The sequence below is a fragment of the Sceloporus occidentalis genome, unplaced genomic scaffold (assembly GCF_023333645.1).
Source record: "Sceloporus occidentalis isolate IW3139 unplaced genomic scaffold, rSceOcc1.0.p SCAF_13, whole genome shotgun sequence".
In the NCBI taxonomy this organism is placed as follows: Eukaryota; Metazoa; Chordata; class Lepidosauria; order Squamata; family Phrynosomatidae; genus Sceloporus; species Sceloporus occidentalis.
Genome location: NW_028316993.1, coordinates 9,293,518 through 9,317,369, shown reverse-complemented (window position 1 = coordinate 9,317,369; position 23,852 = coordinate 9,293,518). Strand labels below are relative to the sequence as shown.

The 23,852-nt window shown below is 44.0% G+C and overlaps 1 protein-coding gene across 4 annotated transcripts in view; it reads right to left on the bottom strand.

Moving 5' to 3' along the window:
• Positions 1–19,948, bottom strand: part of FXYD1 (FXYD domain containing ion transport regulator 1) — a 32,875-nt gene extending 12,927 nt beyond the window's left edge. The window contains exon 1 of one of the 4 annotated variants that reach the window (XM_089478744.1): positions 19,682–19,948. Coding sequence is in view for 1 of the 4 variants with exons in the window: in XM_089478742.1 (XP_089334868.1) it covers positions 18,485–18,510 (26 nt within the window). In the remaining 3 variants the exon portion in view is untranslated. Of the gene's footprint in view, positions 1–10,523; positions 10,706–17,089; positions 17,240–18,484; positions 18,558–19,681 lie in introns of those variants that run through there. The other 3 variants (XM_089478742.1, XM_089478745.1, XM_089478743.1) reach the window with 3 other exon arrangements.
• Between the last annotated feature and the right edge of the window lie 3,904 nt (positions 19,949–23,852).

Genomic DNA, 23,852 nt, shown 5'->3' with positions numbered 1-23,852 from the left:
CACCATTTTGTGGGCCATTTCTTGTTGAGGAAATGTGCCTTTAAGCACCTCCCCATGGTTGGCTACATCCATGAGACAACTATATGTGAGCCAAAATGTTCATCCAAAGATCAGGGGACCATTCTCATTGCCTACTTATAGCATTATGATTCTCTATTGACTGCCGTAGCGGCATCCTGGGCCCTTCCACACTGCAGAATTATAAATGCTGTGATTCCACATTAATTGCTATGATTTCATTCTATGGGATCCTAGGATCTGCAGTTTAGGGAGTGGTATTTAGACAACCAGACAGCTCTAGGGCCACACCAGATTACAAACCTCAGGATGCAACTAGGGCAGTTAAAGGTGAACACAGTACTATAATTCTGCAGTGTGAAATTATCTCTTATGCAATGCCACCGTTAACAGTTTGGTCAAATATTAGAGACCTCTGGCTGAGAATTGTAAATACCCTTCCTTATACTCCTCCCTATACTGTACCTTGGTTGAAATACCCTAAAGCCAACAGATTCTGTCTGATCTTGGAAGCTAAGCACACTCAGCCCCCGTTAGTATTTGGATGGGAGTCTGCCAACAAATACAAGGTGCTTTAGGCTACATTTCACAGGAAGGAATGACAAAATCGCCTCTAAGTATTCCTTCCATAAGGAAACCATATGAAATTCATGAGGAGATTGACACGGGACTTGAAGGCAGACACGCATGCACCTACACCCACTGTATATCCTAGGATTCCATATGATATTACCATGGCAGGTAAATGTTGAACCACAGCACTACAGTTGTGTAGTGTGGAAGGCTCCAGGAGGGGTGTTGGATAGAGATCAAGACTACCACAGCCAAACTGTGGCATAAATTCAGAGCATAATGCATCACACACAGACTGCATCTTGTTGCTCCATTAAATGTTTAACATCTTTGGACTTGAAAGTTCTCTTTGGCGTTTCAAGGGACAGAGGCGTTGTGTGTCCTCTCTCAGCTCACCCTGTTTGGCTGCTACCTGCTTTGCATGGACAGCATGTCTGCTAACCACAGTAGGGCCACTTGTATGAAGAACTACCATGGACTTCTCTTTATGTGATGAAGTAGCACCATTTGGGAGGGGGCTGTGGGGAATGGGGCAGATGCACAGCTTGGAAATGTTTTGGGATTGCAAAAGAGATGGGGCTTAGCTGTAGCATATATCTTGAGCCTTTCTCTTCATATTTAATGAGTGCAGGTTAATATTTTGGACTCATACGGGAATTTTGGTCTGGTTGTCAGCCCCATCACGATGTTATTTATGATTTCTAAAACGCAAACTTAGCACTAAATAGTGACAGTCCAGAGTCCAACTGCTGTACAAGAGGGTAGGTTATCTTTTTCTTTTTCATCCTGTTTCTTCACTAAATACACACACACACACACACACACACACACACACAAGCTATTTGGCCTTACACTTTTCCAGCGTCATAATTTCCCCCATTCCTCCCTTCCTCTCAACAATCATGTTCAAAGAAGTTGCCACCTTTTTGCCTGGCAGAGTGCATGTGCTTTTAACAGCTCTACTGATCTGATGGAGTCACCAGGAACTCAACAGGCAAAGGTTTCCACATCCATTGCACCGCTCCCAAGTTGAACAAAAGCAACTTGCTTTGTTTCTGCTCCTGAGTTCCACTGGATAAAACACTGGAGCCCCATAGAAACACAAAGTTGGCCGCTCTTAACAACACAAGGGCAAAAAGTATATCCACAAGGAGCGGGAATCCAGTTAAAAACGAGATCTCTGCTAAGAGCAGCAGAAAATGAAAGAAAATGCAAGGAACTGTATAAGGAGGGGAGAAACAACAGTTGAAAAACTGGCAAGAATGATGCAGACAGGATGAGGGGAGTGTCCAGGTTAGAAAGGCTAAGTGGAAAGGAAATAGATTGGGGAAGGAGAGGAAATTGTTTCTGGAACAGCTGGTGCTGAAGCCATTATTTCACATCCTGAACTGGCCTCGGTGGCCCTGGGAAGGGAGGGCAAAGGCCTGCTGCCATAGCAATGAGGCCTTTAGCAATGCTGGAAACCCACTTGCCAATGTTTGCATATGATAACCTGTCTTCAGGGTGTCCAGGGCCATTTCAGAGTACTCTGCTGACTGCCTCTCCACAGTCAATGAAAGTTACCAGACTTTCAGAGAAGATCTGGCCCCACTAGACCCTCTAAAGACAGAATGTATTAGGGAGAATGTGAGTTGTTTCTTCCTTCTCTTAATAAAAAGCAGGACACATTCACAATCTGAGGGATCATCCACATGTCATTGTTTGTTACGGAACAATGCAAGCAACCTCACTCATGCTTTCTAGGTTTGTGATTCATACTATGGAAGGACATCATACTATGGAGAACATATTCAAAACCCATTCAAGGTATGCAGAGTTTAATTTGGGCCCATTCGCATCGTACCGACTATCCTGAGTTAAGTGGGTTTTTGGAACCCCCTCCCCCCCCAATAAAACCATGAATTGGATGCATTTGGGATGTATGTGTGATTCAACCTGAATTCACCCTGGATTATTTTCACCATGTGAATAACCCCAGAATTTACAAGTTGCCCATAGCCTCGAATGGTGAGAAGAGAAGACAGAAAAACAGAAAAGAAGTGGGGCGCTGCAACACAATATTACAGCGTATTCTTTGAAAAGGCAAACAGGTTGGAGGGGGGATTTTTTGCAATAGTACAAAATTCATTAGGGAAAAACAAATCCTGATGAGGAAACTCCTCAATAGCTCACTGAGAAACAGATACAGTCAGTGACAACAAAATGTGCAAACAAAAATGGGAAAGTGGAAGAAGAAAGGGGAACAATATACAAACTACATAGTTACAGTGTTATTATTCCACATAGGTTCCATCCTAGTGTCTGGTGAAACACTAGAGGTCTGGAAATTGTACATGCTCCTTCCTATACTGCAAATTCTAGGATTTCCACAGGATGTTCCCATGGTAGTTAAAGTGGAATAACAGCACTGTAATTGTGTAGTGTCGAATTGGATCCAAGGAATAATACAGAGCATTCTGGAAGAGGGCAAAGGTGGCTGGAAATCTTGAAACAGGAGCATGCCACAGTGCAATAAGCTCTTGCAGGTTCTACTTGCCCCTACCACTAACTAGTGCACTGGGAGTATTGCTAACTGATGGCCTTTGACCAATGGCCCTAAGCGCAGCAAAGTTTCAGACGATCAGGAGACAATATATTCCATCCTCTACAACAGGGATGGAGAATCTTTAGCCTTCCAGATGTTTTGGACTTCAACTCCTAGAAGCTCCAACAAGCATGGCTGAATATTTTGGAAGTTGAAGTCAAGAACATCCAGAGGACCAAATATTCCCCACACATTGCTATAAAGAGGGATGTATTTAGCAAAATTATTTCTTTGAAGAAGAAGCCCCATCCACCCAAAGCAGAGAAACGCCATATAATTCTCCAGCCTTATTTATACGCTGGGATCCATTATTACTCCAGTTCATGAGTATGGAAAAGATCACTATTTCTCCTCAAAAAACTCTGCCTCACTTCCTCCATCTCGTCACCTTCTGAAAGTAAATGAATAATTACAAACTACTTACAAAAAACTAAAAGCCTCATTATTATCTTATTCTCTCCCCAGGACAAAAAAAAGCCTGTTTCCCATAACTGCACAGGCATGTGGATTTATTGGGACTTCAATACTCTAAAGGCACCAGATCTTATCTGATCTTGGAAGTTAAGCAGCATTAGTACTTGGATGGGAGATCAAATACCAAGTGCTTTAGGCTATATTTCAGAGGAAGGAACTGGCAAAACCATCTCTTGCCTAAGAATACCTGATGAAATTCATGGGGTTGCCGCAAATCGACAGGTGACTTGAAGGCACACACACACACACACACACAGACACAGAGGCTCCCAACTCATACAGAGCATTGCATCTGGCAGTTGAAGAATGGTGTGACCAAAAAGCTTCCAGATTCCTACATCAGCAGACCTTGTTCAGAAACTACCATCGTCACCAATTTATTTAATTATTTATTTTCCATTAATGCTGGAAGGGAAATCTGTCTCCTTTAAGCATAAAGCAAAGAGGCTTGCTTGGCTCAGTTATACAACTCTCTGCCCGCCCTCCAAGAATCATAGAGTTGGAAGAGACCGCAAGGGCCATCCAGTCCAACCCCATTCTGCCATGCAGGAAATCTAAATCAAAGCATCCCCAACAGATGGCCATCCAGCCTCTGTTTAAAGACCTCTAAGGAAGGATACTCCACTACACTCCGAGGGAGTTTGTTCCACTGTCAAACAGCCCTTACTGTCAGGAAGTTCCTCCTCATGTTGAGGTGGAATCTCTTTTCCTGGAGCTTGCATCCATTGCTCTGTGTTCTAGTCTCTGGAGCAGCAGAAAACAAGTTAGCTCCCTCCTCAATATGACATCCCTTCAAGTATTTAAACAGGGCTATCATATCACCTCTTAACTTTCTCTTCTCCAGGCTAAACATCCCCAGCTCCCTAAGTCGTTCCTCATAGGACATGGTTTCCAGGCCCTTCACCATTTTAGTTACCCTCTCAGACAATCTGGTCCTCTTAATAAACCTCTGAGTTACAGTTTGACTGTTATCACTAACCAACAGAAAAGGAAACAGGAACACTATTGTCCACTGGCTTATTGTCTTCTCAAAAGGCTATGCTCTAACACTTTTCAATGCAAACATCAAGCTAGAGCTCTTTCTTCTGCAAAAGGCATCCAGAAGCCCTTTCAACTCCACCTTCAGCTGCCATGGTCCCATTTTATGGGAATCCAGAGATTAGCAGTTTAGAGAAGGTGACTTGAAGGCACACAGACACACACATTACGAATTCTCAACCAGATGGCTCTAGTGCCTCGCCAAACTACAAATTTCACAATTCCATAGGATAAAGCAGTTAAATCATAGTTCTGTATTTGTATCCTATGAAAGAGCTATATAGCTCTGGACATTGGGTATCACTTCTGTTCAAAACTAGGAGGAAGAAAGAACAATGCATTTTATTTTTCTTTCAAACTCTGCAATGGAATCCACTATTATAATGCAAGGAATAAAGACATTCAACTTGGGAATACTTTAGATGTCCACTATCAAGATGGAGACTATCCAAAAGTAATTTAGGGCCCGTACAGACAGGCCAAAATAAAGCTGCTTTGGAGGTATGCTGTTTAAATGATGCATGCGTCCTAAGAGGCCAGAAGCCATGCCAAAGCCATGTTCCAGTCCTAAGGACTGTGTAAATTTACAGCGCTTTATAAATAAAGGTTGTTAATAATAATAATAATAATAATAATAATCCAATCTTCTATTATTTTTTAAAAAACACTCCATAATAGGGTTGCCTTGTGCTCACCATAAGTCAGAAGTGACTTGAGGACAAACAACAATGGCCTGCCCCAATTATGAGATCTGTGGCACAGGATCAAAAGAGATGCATTTTCTATGATCCGCATTCCTTATTGGGAAAACAAAAAAGAATTGGATTATGTAGACAATGCACCCCTGGGGACTACTAGATTGTAGCCGTCTGCCACACCAACTAGTATGTTTCCCTTCCTCATCCATTTTGCTTTTATTTTTTCCTGTTTTTAAATCCCTCTTGTTTGTTTGCATTGCTCCAAGCAATGGCACCAGCTTTTCCCCTGCTGCTCAGCAACTGCACCCCAATCTCAGCAAGGAGCACATTCCTAGAGGTGAGGTTGCTGGGCTGCCAGGCTCACACTTGCAGGGTCGGCTCTGCCAAGAAGGAGGCTTGAGCAGTTCTTCTTCCAGCAGCAGACTGCAATCCCAATCATAGGGCAACAGACTCAGGTCTTCCCCACTCTGCCAGCCCAGGATTCAAGTCCTTTTCCTGCCCAAGGCAATAAACAAACCAGAAACATGCACTCCTATCTCCACTCCATGACTGAGAACTGAACTTTACTTCAACACTGACAAGAGTGTGGGGCAGGAGTGCAGCTGGGAAAAGACACTGCCCCCAAATAAAAATTATGTCCCAAATTAATTTCCCTTCAGTCCCTGAATTTCTCACTTGCTGAGAATGAGACACTGAAAATTGTTCACACTTAGAACTCTTCTACTGTATAGCAATGTTCTCCAAGAGAGGGATATGGCCAAGAATGATATGATATGATAGCCCTGTTTAAAAATTTGAAGGGATGTCATATTGAGGAGGAAGCAAGCTTGTTTTCTGCTGCTCCAGAGACTAGGACCCGGAACAATGGATGCAAACTACAGCAAAAGAGATTCCACCTCAACATTAGGAAGAACTTCCTGACAGTAAGGGCTGTCCGACAGTGGAACAAACTCCCTCGGAGTGTAGTGGAATCTCCCTCCTTGGAGGTCTTTATACAGAGGCTGGATGGCCATCTGTCGGGGATGCTTTGATTTGGATTTCCTGCATGGCAGAATGGGGTTGGACTGGATGGCCCTTGCAGTCTCTTCCAACTCTTATTATTCTATGATTCTAAGAAACAGGAACAGCTGGGAGAACTACCACAACAAGTTTGAGAAAGTTACTTTTTTACATGATGATTCTCAAAATCCTCCCCCACATCATGGCCATGATGCTCCTATTGTGTGTGTATGTGCTTTCAGATTGCCTGTCAACTTATGGCAACCCCATAAATTTAATGGGGTTTTCTAAGTCACAGAGGTGGTTTTCCCAGTTCCTTCCTCTGAAAATGTCAGGTTCATGGGTCCTGTCATGCTTAATTTCTGTCCTTGAGCAAAGGCATGTTAATGCAGGATGATGGGGTATACGATCCTGTTGGTGACGCTGGGAAAATAAAAGATTGTTTTTCATTCACAGCCTGGCATAATGAGCAAGTGTATGAAAAGGAAATATGAGCTGCAAATTAGAAAGTGGTTCTTGTGGGAAGCTGTGGCTTGGTAATGGCAAAAGAAGGAGGGGTAAGACCTGGGAAGATGGTATGTTTTGAGTTGCTGACAAATGGGATGAAGGTTTTTGTAATGGGTGAATTGTTTGGACTCTAAGTATACTGTGTAACTGGGAAAACCTTTCATCCTGACAAACAATTATGTACGTGATCAGCTCTGCCTCCTGAATAAAGCTTTTTTGAACCTGCTGATGGCTTGTATTCCCGGAATGGAGTTAGCTTGCACAATATAGAAATGTAGCCTACAGCACCTGGTGTTTGTTGGCAGAATCCCATCCAAGTAACTTGCTCAGCCTCCATAATCAGGTCGGACCTGGTGCCTATATTTAGGCGGACTGATGGTCTTGCACAACTGAGAATCTAGCCTTGTTGAGGTGATTGCTTCACTTTGTCTAACAGACTCTGCATCACCTGTCCCATTATCTTTCTCTGATGAGAGTAAATAGGGTGAGAACAAGCAAACAAACCAAAAGCAAGATGTAAAAATGTAGACTGTAACCTATTGTATGGCTATTATGAGAAGTAACCATGAGATGTTTGAATTCCATCAAACAAATGACTCAGACTGTCACTCCACTACTGAGATCCAGAGGAAGAAGCAAGATTGAGCAAAGTAAGGTATCTTGCACCCAGTGGTCCCAAAACACCACGTTACTTCTCAGATCAGGTACCACAAAGCAACTTGACTGCTTAAGGGTGAAGTTGCAGGTGGGAAAGGCCAATAGATCCGAACCATGTCTCCATTTTACGGTTAATCTGGCACTCGCCCTATTCTGTATCAGGCTGAAGAATATCTGGCCCTTCAGGTTGTGATAGAGACTTGTCAGCCCAAAGAGCATGGCTATTGCTATCAGCTTTGGCAGAAACACCAACTGTGCCACTTCCTAGAACTGGAGGACCTAAAGATGGTACTGGACATGCTGGACTTCTCAAGGTTGGATTTTTGCAATGCACTGTACATTGGGCTATCTTTGTACCAAGTTCAGAAACTCCAACTGGTCCAGAATATGGCAGCCAGACTGATTACAGGTACAACCAGGAGGGAGCACATTACATTGATCTTAAAACCACTCTACTGACTGTCAATAAAATCATTCTTTTGACTGGGCAAAGTACAAAGTGTTGATTATTACTTTTAAACCCCTACATGGTTTGAGTCCCAGTTACCTATAGGATTGCCCTCTTCCGTACAATCCATCCTGTACCCTCAGGTCTTTTGGGAAATGTCTGCTCCAACCAACTAGGACCAGATTGGGAATGGTTTCCCAGAGGACCTTTTCATCTCCTTCCCCAGACAGTGGAATGATCTGTTGGAGGAGATATGACATCTGAAAAGGCTGACTGCATTTAAAACAGCATTAAATACATATCTCTTTGGCAGGCTTACCCAGTCCGTTTTAAATCATGACTTTTTAATTTTAAATGTACTCTTATGAATTATTTTAATGGTTTTATACAATTTAACTGTGGGTTTATATGTTTTAATTGTGTTTTCTATTTTAACATGCTGTACCTCACCTCTATCATCCTACTTGTTAAACTTGTATGCAGAAAACATCATAAGAATAACAGATTTAGACTCAGAAAAAGGAGGAGTGAAGATAAGAGGAAGGAACCTCAACTAGTTTACATATGCAGATGACATCCTATGAAAATGGGCCCTTGGTATCTGCTGAGGTTTGGCTCCAAGACCCCCTGGGGATGCCAAAATAGGATATTCAAGTCCTATTAATTACAGTGGCACAGTAAGATGGCATCCCTTATCAAGATTTGCTATTTGGAATTTATATATTTTAAATATGTTGCCAAAAAGTTAATGCTTGAAGCCATGGATAAAAAGTCCATGGATATAAAGGGCTGACTGTACTAGTGGAAAACAGCACAGACTTGGAACAAATACTAAAGATCAAAGATAAAAGTGCAAAGGCAGTCTTAATGCTGAACATAAAGAAAACAAAAATAATGACCATGGAAGAAATACATAAATTCAACCTAGACAATGAAGAGATTGAAATAGTTCCTGTACCTAGGATTAAACACTGATCGGAATGATGACTGCCACTAAGAAATAAGAAGAAGACTAGGGATGGGAATGGCAGCTATGAAAGAACTAGATAAGATCCTAAAGGGTAAAGACTGAGCACTAAAGTCAGAACCATCCAAGCCACAGTATTTCTCATCACCATGTATGGATGTGAGAGCTGGACAGTGAAAAAATATATAAGGAAAGAAATCAACTGATTTGAGATGTGGTGCTGGAGAAGAGTGCTGAAGATACTGTGGACAGCAAAAAGATAAATGCGTCCGTGAATGGATCAAACCAGAATTCTTCCTGGAAGCCAAGATGACAAAACTGAGGAGGCTACCATACTTTGACCATGTTATGAGAAGGCATGATTCACTTGGAAAGATATTAATGCTTGGAAAGCTGGAGGACAGTAGAAAGAGGAAGACAGCACACCAGATGGATAGGGAGGCCATGGGCATAAATCTACAGGACTTAAGCAGAGCAATGGAGGACGGGAGGGCTTGGAGATGTCTCATCCAAAGGATCGCCATGAATAGGGGCCAAGGAGATGCAAAAAAGCCAATAAATAAATAAAAATTGTTGTTATTGTTGTTGCTGCTGCTGTTGCCGCCCAGGGAGGATCATAGCAATACATCCCCTCCCCATTTCATATTACTGGAGTGCATCAGGGACCCATGTCCACCATCCTAAGAAAAGCAGACAGAATACAGCAAGCAAATGTAACAAAAGGAATACCTTCCGTTAATGCCTCTGCCCTGCAAAGTACATTTTTAAATACTCTCCTGAGCTTTTGAAGAGTTGTGACACAATTGCTCTGGAGCCAGTTTTTGCCTCCTCTCCTCTGCCTCATTTTGTGCAATCCACAGTCATCTTATAGCACAAGCAGACAGACTTCGGGTTTGTGGAGTTGCCTTAGCAGAACCCCCACCTAGATCTACCAGCTACTGGAGTCTTTTCAGACACTGAAAAGAATTCAAAATTCTGAGCCCAGGAATTTGGTTTGAGTGCCAGAACTAAGGCAGAGCACACAAAACAGTTCACTCCCCAAACTTTTCAGCAGGATAATGTAAGGGTGGAGAGGGGGAGGGAAGGTTTCATTCTGTTGCTTCTAATGGTAAACAACTGGGAACCAGAAAACCTCCTCACTGCTTTACAGCAAATCCCTCAGAGATCAGTTGGGAAATCCAGAGCCATCTTACTGCCCAGCCTTGCTTGGCTCTCGTGATAGCCTCTAAATCCAAGACCTTTGCTATCACAGCTGTGCCTGACTCCATGGAGCTCTGCCAATGAACGGAACAATATTATTCCATCTGTAGATTGGATCACAGCTTTGAAAACTCCCTTTTGAAAACTCCCTTTTTGGACGATAACTCTCACATTCCACGATCCAGATACTGCTGGGGGATTCTGAGAGTTGTAGTCCAAGAAGTAACCCTTCCACAGACATATCTTTCGAGGGCCCTGCCTTGCCCTATTTCAGTGTCCTTTGAGATCACCTTGTCAACTATCTCCCACCAACCACCTACCCAAAAAGTTGTGTTGCTCCCCCTTCATGCGTATACATACCCTTGCAACTACCCTCCAGAAGATGTCCTGCTTGGCCTCTCTGACGTTTCAGGGGGAAGATAACCAAGAGTTGGAGAGAGTTCAGGGAACGGGACAAAGTTTTATCAAAGCAACAGCACTGGCTCATGTCAGAGGGAGATTATGGGAGCTAAATTAGTCTCCTTTGGCTTCAGGACAACAGGGAGGGGGGAAAGAAGCACCGTGCTGCTGAACAGAAGGTGCAGCTGGGAGGGGAGCACAGGCGGAAAGAGTGAACTGGATCAGATTGCTTTCTCCCACCCACTCCCACCCCAGCCAAACCAGGCAGGCTTGCAGATAAGGCTAGGAAAGGTACCAACCCCAGCATTTGTTTATTTTAACTAGCTAGCTTGTCCACAGACATCTGATGTCACTCATTTTTGATAAGGCGGCAGCCTGAAAGGGAAGCTAGAGAGGAAGAAGAACCAACTCAATGACCATTACAGAGAAAATCTTGCAGCTGCAGTGCAGCAGCGTTTGCTGTTGCATGCATTTGGCTTTTAAAACTAGTATGTGGAGCGGAGGTTAGAGATGAACTAAAGGGGGGGGGGGGAGTTTTATCCTTCCTTCCTCCATGTTGCAGTCTCCACAAAACCTGAGAGCCAATGCACTGTGATGTTTAGGCTAACGGTGGGAGAATCCCTTCAGGCTGGGAGTGGAAATCAATTTCAGAGAGGTCTTCAGGGGCCAGATTTGTAGTAGTTGCAAGAGCCAAAGAGAAAAGAATGAAACACATAAAACCAATAATACTGGCATATTTTAGCTTCATTCCTCCCATGCTCGCTGTGTCCTATTTACATGACATAGGGCCAAAACCCCAAATAAGGTCCAGAGAGTGCACCTGATTTGGGGCTTCATCCTTCTAACCAATATTTAAATAACTCACCTTTTGCTACAGGTTTTTGGCTCTCTTCTCAGAGATGACGGCAGCTGCCTTCACTTGCGGTTCCTGTGAGCCTCCCAGTGCCACCACTGTGGGCACAAGTTGCTCTGAGGTCATGATGAGGCACCCAGCATCAATAACATGGCTGTGTGTCTCCTTCTGACTGCTACAAATGGAGAATGCATAGGACAGTAGCCACCCATCATTCACTGTGAGAGCCAAAAACCCACATCCAAAGAGAGCACGTGGGGAGAATTTGGCACCAGAATACCTTGAGTATTCTGGCAAGTGAAGATGGCACTAAGATTTGGAAAGACACTTCAGTCTTTTAGAATGGGGCTTTTAAAACAGTAGAAAAGCTGAGAAGCTGTTAAAACTAGTATGGGGAAGTGGGGATGGAGATGAACTACAAGGTATGTACACCTTGTACATCATCTAGTGATGATGTTATGGGTGCAGGGTTGTAGCTTTCTGAAGATGCCTCATGGGCTAGACTGGTACTCCTTGGAGTGCCAGGTTGACACTATAGCCTCAGGTTTCCTAGCCTTAATTGCTGTGCAAGGATTGCGAAGGCAAGGGCTGTTAGATTCCAAGCCAGAACCTAGCACCTCTTCTCCATTTCTCAAGATGAGGGAGAGAATCTAGGGGCCACAGCACACCCTTGACAAGTTTAAATGTGTGTGTGTTCCTCACTCCTTAGAGTTGGTATTTTTATTTTGGAATTGCACATTCTGTTCAAGTACAGCTAGTGCTTAATGTCACATGCTTAACATCAATATCAGGACCATTCTTTATAACACCTCCTCTGGGAGATCACCAGATCCCACCCCGGGATATCATAAAAGGGGATAATTCTTAAATCTAGCTTTTGGCATTTTAGGCTTGGGGCCTGAGACAGTCCTCACCTGGAATACTGTGTTTAGTTCTAGTCACCATAGTTCAAGATGGATACATTCAGAGGAAGACAACCAACTATGAGTAAAATTTTAGGGAGTTGAGAATGTTTATGTTGGAGAAGAGAAAAATGAGAAGCGATAGGATAGCCATCTTTACATATCTGAAAAGATGTCATGTAGAAGATGGAGTGAGCTTTTCTGCTGCTCCAAAGACTATGGCTGAATCCACACTGCAGAAATAATCCAGTCTGACACGACTGTAACTGCTATATTTCAATGCTATGGAATTCTGGGAATTGTAGTTCTGTGAGACATTTAGCCTCCTCTGTCAGAGAGTGACGGTGCCACAACAAATTGTTGAGGATTTTTGTTGAATTGTATGAGATCGCTGATGTCACTGTTGATGTATTGTACTGCTTTGTGCTATAGCATGTGACATGTAGCTTGTATGTTGTGAATCGCTTTGATCTGGAGGAAAAGCGGTATACAAATAAAAATATTATTATTATTATTATTAAACTACAATTCCCAGAATTCCATCGCATTGAAATACAACAGTTAAAGTGGTGTCAAACTGGATTATTTCTGCAGTGCAGATGCAGCCTAGAACATGAACCAATGCATTCATATTACAAGAAAATAGATTCCACTTAAACCTCATGGAGAACTTCTTGAGTGTAAAAGCTGTTCAGCAGTGGAATGGAAGGTGGAGGACTATCCTTCTTTGGAGCTCTTTAAACAGAGGTTGGGTGGGCCTCATTCAGGAGTGCTTTAGTTGCCCATTCCTGTATGTATGCCAATCTGTCAAACTAGATGGCAGTTGACAATGGTTGGCAGTGATGTAGTGCAACCCAAGGTTGCAAGACAGGTATGTGATGGTGATGCACAATAGCCACCTCCTGCATGCCTCCTTGTTTCCTTTAAATTTAGCTACGTCCCCCACTGCTGGGCCTTGAATGGGCAAGTAAGAACTTACCTTTACAAAAAACCTGTTCCTTGTGGAGATCAAAATGGCTAGAACTGACCTGCTGATACATATAACCCCAGCTGACTGAATTGTTAAATTTATCTATTTGTTTATCTGTTTATTTGTTTATTCTCCTGGGGTGAGCGTGGCCGTGGGGACCGTCAGGATGGGCTCAAATGCTGAAAAATGTATTACTAAACCACTGAGAGCTGAGTTATGAGAATAAGAAATGACAAGTTGTTCGCTCTCTTTTGTTTGCTGCTGACCCATATCTCTTATATCTTTCCATTATTAAGATTGTATAGATGGGGGAACAAAACAGCAATACATGTTCCTAAGGAAGCCAAGAGAAGAATACAGAAAAGCTCAGCTGCAAACCCTTTTATGGAACCCCCTCCCCTGACTTGTTGTTTGGCAGCACTGTCTAAATATACCAAGGTTGGCAGGATGCTGGAGTTATAAATATCCCCCATACTCATTCCTCGTGGCATCCAGCCCTGCAGCTCTACCGGGGTTCAAGCCAGTACAGAGTTCTCCCAAAGAAGGCACACAGCCATGAGAGGTTTGCACAGCCAGTTAAAGGACAAATACCACGTGCCATTTAAAAAATTCAGGGACAGGAGAACACTTTCTGGAGATAGGTTGGGAAGCAGCAGTTAACACTGGCGTACAATTACTTCTTTATCACTTCTATTCTTGCTTCTTCCAATCAGTTCAATACAAAGCTCCCCTCTTCCCTGCTTTATCCTCACAATGACCCTATGAGGTAGATCAAGCTGAGAGAAAGCAAATGACCCAAGATCATTCAATGAGTTTCATGGCTCTGGGAGAGCTTGGTCCTGAATTACCCAAGCCTTAGTCTCCCCAAGTCTGCACCACATTGACTCTAATTCCCATTCCTCAAATCCCAGACTGAATAACCAAACAAAAACACCCATTTAAAACAACCAACCATTGCATTTAAGCAATGGAATTTTACCAGCAGTGGCACCTGTTAATCCCATTTAAAAACCATGCCAATTGGTGCAATTTGACGAAGGTGAAAAAACATACCAGCAGCATCTAAAAGGCCTGAGCAATTACAGTTACACTTAATTAACTGTAGTTAATGACATGTAAAATAGTTACATCAATTAACAAAGTAGATGGGTTCCTGGATGTTACTTCTGTAACATGAAGAAATTAGGGACTGGTTCCTACATCACAAAAAGAAGAGCAGGCCTTCACAATTCTCCCAGTGCTAATACTGCTTTAAAAATGTGGTTACACAGAGGATAGGAGAAATGGGGGACATAAAAAAACTTTGTAAAAAGGAGCTTCTTTGAGACCTTGTTAACCGAGGTATGTCTGTAAACCTCTCTGTACAGGTGTTCAAAGATAGAGGTCTTGTATAGATGAAGGATGCATCCTTCATCTATCTATCCCTTGCATCCTTGCATCTATCCCTATCTATCCCTTGCATCCTTCATCTATACAACAAACTTTACCAAGGGGCAAACTGTATTTCTTTAAAAAGGCCTATTTACCTATTTGGGGCACACTAATATATCCTCCAATAAACACCAGACAGACTTGACACATTAATAAATATACACATGGGGTTTATCACAACCCATCCCAGTTTGATATAGCTTAGTAGTGAGAGGGATGGACATGTTCAGAGATACTTTGTACATGGGGCAGGATGGGATTTTGACAACAAAATAGTTCCCAGGACTGGTTTCACCTCTATGGGATGAGGAGCAGAAGTAACTTTCCCTGGGTTTACACAATGCTGCTCAACACTATGCTTATTCCTACAAAACATGGAACAATTACTCTTTTAACTTTTCAAGCAAACTGTCTACCAGCAACCAAGTAGCATCTTACTATAAGGCTGTTGACTGTTCATAGGAGAAACTAAGCAAAGTATGATTTGTAATAGCAAATAAAACAATGTAAAAATTAATGCAGTTCAGTGGGTAGGAAAATTGCATTTTGCCCATGAAACCTGCTTTCAGATCCTACCTCCATCGCTGATCCTCTAAGCAGCCTTGGAGAAAATGCTTTTTCTAAACCTCAGCATGGGGTCAGTTGGTTTTTTTCGCTCACAGTTGTTGCAAAGACTATGGAACATTTTGTACATCAGAAGTGCTACAAACATGATTAGCAACAGAACAGTTTGGGATGAAAAGATGACATCTCTTGGGAATAAACAAGTCTTTCTTATAAGGAAAACATCACCAGTTTAATGTACAGTCAGCTCTCTGTACCCATGGATTCAGCCATCCACAGCATGAAAAAGCAAACCTTGATTTTGCCATTTCATATAAAGGACACGAATTTACTATGCCCCAGTATATGTATAATTGGAGTTGAACAGCCACAAATTTTGGTATCCATGGGGAGTCCCAGTACCTGCAGATACCAAGGGCCCTTTATAAAAGAGCGAGCCAGTTTGCAGAGATCTGGGAAGACATATATATCCAATTTCATATCCTGACACACATGTTGGTTTGGTCTGTCACCATGATGAAAATACTAATTTTGGTATGGCTATTTATTTATTCCACTCTGTGAAGATATGAAGCTAGTCGATTGCCTCGATTTGGCAAAACAAGTTAGCTTAAGACAAAAGATGGTTCTCCAGGTGTCAATTTACATTGCCCTAATTTATACCATTTCAAATGTACAACATGTCTCCAGAAATATATAAATAAGATTCTCACCCACAATGCATTAGATGAGCAAGCAACTGTAGTCGGTGTTGCTATAAGGAAGGAAAGTACGGTGCGCTCTTTTTTTACGCGGGATATCCGTTCCAGACCCCCCCCCCCCCACGTTAAAAAAACTGCACATGCTCAAGCCCCATTGAAAGTAATGGGGCTCGTGCATGACGCGGTGGTGCAGCAGCGCATGCATCCCACCCCTTGCGCCCCGCACGCTCCCTCACATCTTTCAACGTATGCTAAAAGCCGCGTATAGTGCATCCACATATAATGTGGGTGCACTGTATAAGGCAGTGTTGGTGAACCTTTTAGAGACTGAGTGCTCAAACTCAAAGGTGTTCCCGCACTGGGTGTCAGGGAGTGGGTCTTCCACTTTCTGGGTATGGGACTTCTGCCTTCTGGTGGTAGGACCTCTAGCGGTGGGACTTCCGCAGAGACAGTTGAAGAACAAGGAGGGCAGGAGGGAAGATTCCACCCTCTGCATGCCCTCAAAAAATGGCTTCTCATGCCTATCTCTGGCACGCATGCCACATTTGCCACCATCGGTATAAGGAGTAAGATGAAACTTGAATCTTGCCAACATATGGAATAAGGAGTTTCCTTCAACTGCTAAGAAAGGAACATGGCAGGGAAGAAGAAACTGGATTTTTGCTGTCATTGGAGGATGGGTTTCCGTTGCCTGTTTAGAAGAGGGATGAGGAGAAGAAATAAACTTAATTCATGGAGATTTGGTGTGACTGGAAGGGCCTGCCTGGAAGAGAGGGGCTAATCTAGCCTGGAAAAGGTAAATTCTGGTGCTTTATGTTTTGAACATCTTTAAAACTAAGGAAGGCAAGAGCAAACCATCTCTGAACAAATCTTGCCAAGAAAACCCTAGGATAGGTTTACTTTAGAGTTACCATAACCCAGAAACAACCTGAAGGCACACAACAACAAAACTGATGATTGGCTGAATACAATCACCTTTTGCGGTTACTTCAGTTCCATAGGAACACATCCCTCTTGTCGCCAATTATTCCCTATGGTTCTGGCTCCCCGAATTACACTGTGTATACAGGAACACAATCCCAAGATAAATAAAGACTTGCCTGTACCTTCATGTATGTTTCTATTGCTCCCCTTCTACAGATGGAAAAACTGAGGAAGGAAGCTAGCTGCTTACTCCAAGCCAACCGGTGCATCTAGGTATACATGCTGGATCGCATAAGACAGTGTGTTCCAAACTTCAGGAACTTCTCAAAAGTTTCCCACAGCAATTTGCTGAAGGCTCCCCAAAAGAGTATTGTGACACATGTCCCATGGAGTTCCTGCATGATGCAGATGATATTGGGAAGCAAGCCCAGGGAAATTAGCCAGATCTTGCCCAGAGCTTGGCACGCTTACTGGGTTCATTACTGCCCCCCTCTGGACTGACCAGACAGCAATGCTCTGCCTTAAACTGCATATTTTAAGAGACAACTGGTCATGGAGGGCAAGGTGTTTTCTGGAGATGTTCATCCAGTATTACTCGCTTTGACATGGAGGAATTTCTAACACATTGGAAAATCCCAGGGTTTCAATGAACATGCAAGAGCGGGCCTGCAAGATCAGACCAGAGGTTCTTCTCTAGGCTAATAACCTGTTTCCCACTGTGGCCAATGAGGTACCTCTGGGTAGCCAACAAGCAAGGAAGGCCAGGAGCCTCCCTCACTATTGCATCCCAAAGATCGAAATTTGCTGCCTAAGATTTCTTCATTGGAGAAATATTCATGGTACAATGGTGGGTGAAATACAGTCTATGGCCTGTTACAGGCTGCCAAAATAAAGCTGCTTGGGGTCTCTTTGGAGGTATGCTGTTTAAATGATGCATGCACTCTAAGAATCCGGAAGCTGCACCAAAGCTGCACTCCAGTGCTTAGGAATGGAGTGTGGCTTTGGCGCAACCTCCGGACTCTTAGGACCCATGCATCATTTAAATAGCATACCTCCAAAGAGACCCCAAGCAGCTTTATTTTGGCAGTCTGTAACAGGCCTATGTCTCCCTAAATTTTGGCACGAGTTCTGTCACTGCAGAATAATGGGTAGCCCAATGTGTTCATGTAATAAAACTTTTGCTATCATCTGACTTTCCCATGAGTGGAGAATATTGTATAACCCTGTACGGTTTTTGCCATCTCAATGTCCCATGTTTGTCTCAGGGAAATATGGTCAGCCTAGGCATAGGCCTTGTCCGGACAGCGCAAACCCTGGTTCTGGGTACTCCAGATGGCACCCAGCATATCTTGCACTAAGAACAGATCACAATAGGGTTCAAACAATTTTTAAACATGTCTCCTCTGTTTCTATGCCATGCCAGCTGTCTTCTTACCCTTCCCGCTACTGGGGATGAGGGGTGTTGAAGTAAGGCCTGCCTGGACAGCACCAGGTTGGAGAAAGGTATCCGAGGGGGTTCTGGTTAATGTCAGAGACTTAAGTGTTAGTATGGGAAGTGACTGAGGACACTGGCTCACCTTTTCTCTTGCAATATCAGCAACATTCCCAGGAGAATGCATTCTGAACTCCGGTCACTTGTGGGAAATGCTGTGTCTCTTTTTCACAAGCCATAACATTTGAAAATGAAATTAGTGTATAATTAGTTGAGGAGGCATTTGCAGTCACAAGATATGGTGACCATGTGTCTTAGAATCACAGAATCATAGCGTTAGAAGGGACCCCAAGAAGGGCCATCCAGTCCAACCCCCTTCTGCCATGCAGGAACTCTCAATCAAAGCATCCCCATTGACAGATGGTCCTCCAGCCTCTGTTCCGGGTCCTGTTCTCTGGAGCAGCAGAAAACAAGCTTGCTCCCTCCTCAATATGACATCCCTTCAAGTATTTAAACAAGGCTGTCATATCACCCCTTAACCTTCTCTTCTCCAGGTTAAACATCCCCAGCTCCTTGAGTCTTTCCTCATAGAGCATGGGTGCAAGCTCCAGGAAAAGAGATTCCAGCTCAACATGAAGAGGAACTTCCTGACAGCAAGGGCTGTTCGACAGTGGAACACACTCTCCCTCCTTGGAATCTCCCTCCTTGGAGGTCTTTAAGCAGAGGCTGGATGGCCATCTGTCAATGGGGATGCTTGGATTGGGAGTTCCTGCATGGCAGAAAAAAGAGGAGGGGGCTAGTCTGGATCAGGGCCCTTCTTGGGTCTCAATGGTTCCTTAGAGGTTTTTAAGCAGAGGCTGGATGGCCATCTGTCAATGGGGATGCTTGGATTGGGAGTTCCTGCGTGGCAGAAAAAAGAGGAGGGGGCTAGTCTGGATCAGGGCCCTTCTTGGGTCTCAATGGTTCCTTAGAGGTTTTTAAGCAGAGGCTGGATGGCCATCTGTCAATGGGGATGCTTGGATTGGGAGTTCCTGCGTGGCAGAAAAAAGAGGAGGGGGCTAGTCTGGATCAGGGCCCTTCTTGGGTCTCTATGGTTCCTTAGAGGTTTTTAAGCAGAGGCTAGATGGCCATCTGTCAATGGGGATGCTTTGATTGGGAGTTCCTGCATGGCAGAAGAAGGGGGTTGGACTGGGTGGTCCTTGCAGTCTCTTCCAACTCTACGATGTTCTAATGGCTTGTCAGGGCTTCCCCTGTTCTCCGCTCCGGTACCACAATGCACTACGATTCCCAGAATTCCAGACCATGGAGCCGAGAGTTCCCCCCATCTCCCCCCCCCCCAGACCTTAGTCCTCTTGTTGTCCGGAGGGTCCTCCTGGGGTCAGTCAGTCAAGGCTTCCTCGGCTGCAGGTCTCCCTTCCTTCCCCTGAGTCTCGAGTGGGACGAAGCCTTGCAGCCCGAGAGGAGGAAGAAGGAGGAGGAGAAGCCCCGCTTCTGGGTGGAGCTCGGCCCCTGGTCAAGCGCAGCCCCCAGAGGACCAGGCGTCCCCACGAGACGGACTGACACGTGTACAGCCAGAGAGAGGCTGCGAAGGCCATGGGTTCCGTCCGCACTGCAACAGTGGTCCGCTTTGGCACCGCTTTGGCTGCCACGCCGCCCTGCTGCTTTGGAGTTCTGGGATTTGTAGCACTGGCTGTCGAATATAGTTTGGAGAAAGGCGTCCCATGCCTCCACAGCCCCGCCTTCCTTATCTGTCAATGGTGTGTGAGGCGGGTGGGTGTTGCGGCCACACTTCAACATTAATCCGGTTTGGCCACCCCTTGAGCTGCCATGGAATCCTGGGAAGCCTTGCTCCACTCTGGGGCCACAATATAACACAGACTTTAGTTGCTTCCACACTGCAGGAATTATCCGGTTTGACAGACACCGCTTTAGCTGAGTGCTGTGGGATTCTGGGAAAAGTAGCTCTGCTCTGGTGGCACAACGAACTGCAGTTCCCAGACTTTCCTAGAATTGAGCCATAGCACTTTTTCAAAAGAAGTGTTTGAAAGTGTTTTTATCCTGCGAGACGCTTTGGGTCCCTTTTGGGGAGAAAAGCGGCATAAAAATGCAATAAGTAAGACTAGTGGTGTCAAACCGGATTATTTCTTCAGTGCGGATGCAGTTCCTAGAGAAGGCCTGGACGCAGCACTCTTTGTCCACATGCCTTCCTTTTAGACCTAAAGGCCAATTCACACTGAGCAGTAGCCAGACTGAGAACTGGAGAGGGCTCCTGTCCCTTCCATGGTTGTGTAAGAAGTGGTTACAGTTAGAATTGTATAAGCCATTATATTCCCCATCACTATGAGAGCTAAACAGTGGGAAAGTGCATAAGAAGACCATCCACTCATTCTTAGAATCACAGATAGAAGAGTCCAACACCATGCAGGAATACACAACCAAAGTCCCTCTGACAGATGGCCATCCAGTCTCTGTTTAAAGACCTTCAAAGAAGGAGACTGCATTGCTCTTCAAGGAAGTGTGTCCCACTGTCAAACAGCTCTTACTGTCCAGACGTCCTTCCTAATGTTTACGTGGAATCTGTTTCCCTGTCGTTTGAATCCATTGCTCCTTATTTTATTCTCTGGAGCAGCAGAAAACAAGCTTGCTCCCTCCTCAATATGACATCCCTTCAAGTATTTAAACAGGGCTATCATATCACCTCTTAACCTTCTCTTCTCCAGGCTGAACATCCCCAGCTCCCTGAGTCTTTCCTCATAGGTCACAGATAACCACCAAGAGTAGTTGCCAGACGGAAAACTGGAGAGGACTTGTGCCCCTTTCATGATTGTACTGTATAAGAAGTGGTTAAAGTTAGAATTGTCCAAGCCATTGAATTCCCCATCGCCATTTACGGATGCAAGAGCTGGACAATGAAGGAAGTGGATCAGAAGGAAATCAATTCATTTGAGATGTGGTGCTGGCGAAGAGTGCTGAGGATACCATGGACAGCCAAAAAGACAAAGAGATGGGTCCTAGAACAAATCAAGCTTGAACTCTCCCTGGAAGCCAAGATGACTGCATTGAGGCTGTTGTACTTTGGCCACATCATGAGAAGGCATGATTCGCTAGAAAAGACAATAATGCTGGGAAAGATGTGCTTTGTGTGCCTTCAAGTCATTTCAGACTTATGGCGACCCTAAGGCAAACCTATCATGAGATTTCCTTGGCTATGATTCTGTGATTTGTTCAGAGAAGGTTTGCCATTGCCTTCCCCTGAGGCTGAAGGTGTGTGACTTGCCCAAAAGGTGGGTTTCATAACTGAGGTGGGAATCAAACCCTGGTCTCCAGAGTCATAGTCCAACACTAAAACCACTAGTAGGGAAGTAGAAAGAGAAGAAGACCCCACACTAGATGGGTAGACTCAGTTAAGATCACACGTCTCAATCTGCAGGACCTGAGCAAAGCAGTGGAGGACAGTGAGTCTTGTTGGAGATGTCTCATCCACAGGGTCACCATGCGTTGGGGTTGACTCAAGGGCAGCTAACAACAACACCAAAACAAGTAATTTGAGCATCAAGGTACAACTGTGGAAATCAGGATTTGAATCCCCATTCCCACATGAAAATCCCATAATAGCTTCACCTTAGGGTCGCCATAAATCTGAAACAACCTGAAGGCACACAACAATGAAAGAAGAGGGGATTCCTGCAGGTGTTGCTTGTCACCTAACCAGATAACAAGCAACACTTGATGAAATCCACCATCTACACAACCATGAAATGTCCCAGGGGGTCCAAAAACACCACACCTTCTCCCTCCCAGCCTAGTGTTGCTTTACTTGCAACTGGGTATCACCCCTCTCGCCACCGCACTCCCCTAGTAACACCACTGGGTCCCTGGATGACTGTAAATTGCCCAATAACATACTAGTCAGTCCCATTGCCTCTTCTACCCATGCCATAGTTTTAGCAAGACCGAATCCTCCACTCCAGTAGTCGAATTGTATCCTGTGCTTTTCAAACCTTGTATCTGGTTCACTTACTCTGAATTTGTTGAGTAACAGTTGTCTCCAAATTCCTGCTCATAGCCACAAAGTATCTTCCTATCCATAAACAGAAATACAGCAGAAGCGTCACTTGCAGGGTTACTACCAGGACCTTTTAACCACGAAGGACAATAATGTCATCTGCCACCCACCACTGGCTTCCCATTCCATCTAAGCATAGTTATCATTCTTACAATTGCTTGGTCAGAGGTGGCTGAGTGAGAGTGGATTTTCCCAGGGAAACATATTGTCTCGAGATATCATTATTTGCCATCCATTTCTTTTTGCCACGGCTTTGTTTTGAATGGACAATTCAAGCTCATTAGCATTATAAAACATCTGCTCTTTTAGAAGAGATGAAAATAGCCCAGTTTGTTTTGCTGCCTACATTTTTGATTCTCCTTGGGAATATCATAGAAGAGGCTCTCATGATAAATAGCTTTTCTTCCATATTTATCAGCACATCACTGCATGAACATGCTGATTTTATTTTCTCTGGAGGGCTGGAGAGAAATGAGTTTCCTTTTAAAAAGTACTCTTTAGCCACCCTGTTGAGTCTGGTATTAAAGTCACACGCATTGAGTGACCTTGAGTGCGACTTGTGCACCAGGCGCAGCACAGTCAACGTATTAGCAAACACTTATCCAAGTGTACTATAGAGCTTTTCACATTTTCACATCAGATGTGAGCATATATTCCCTTTGACACATGCTCAGATTCACTGGAGGGAAAGAAATTATTGAGCTTATTAGCCTGTGAGTATTTTAACCTCAGCATAAAGCATCCAGACATCGTCTTAACTGCAATTATACTGACAGGCCAGGAAAGTAAACTGGCTTTGGAAAGGAAGATTAATGTGGCTCCAGGCCATCGCTGTTATTATCACCCATCACTTGACAAAGTCTTTCTGTTTCTAATGGCTGCAAAGTGGCTGCAAAATAGACATTCAATCAGAGCTTGGGAACCTTACCATGCGAAATGGTGGATTCAGGGAACTGTAGTCCAAGCAAGTAACTTTCCCAGGGTCTGTCTCCATGATCTGTTACCACATTAGTTTATAGAATCAGTTTATAGAAAGATCCTGTAGCACCTTTGAGACTAACTGCAATAAAGAAGTTGGCAGCATGAGCTTTCGTAGACTCTGCGTATGCATCTGAGAAAGTAGACTGAAGTCCATGAAAGCTCATGCTGCCAACTTCTTTATTTCAGTTAGTCTCAAAGATGCTACAAGATCTGATTCTACCTAGAGTAGTACTCCTTCTTTTAAACTACAATTCCCAGAACCCCCCAGATAGCATGATCACTGGCCAAGCCAGCTCAAGAAGTGTTGACCAAATATCAACTTCTTTCTGAAGTCGGTAGGTATAATCCTGTGTTCACATATCATCATTTCTTCATATTCTAATCCGTCAATTTCATTTACTGATCCAGTCAAAAGGCATCATCATAAGGCTTTTGCCATCAGCTATATTCAAAAGTGCAGTTGAAA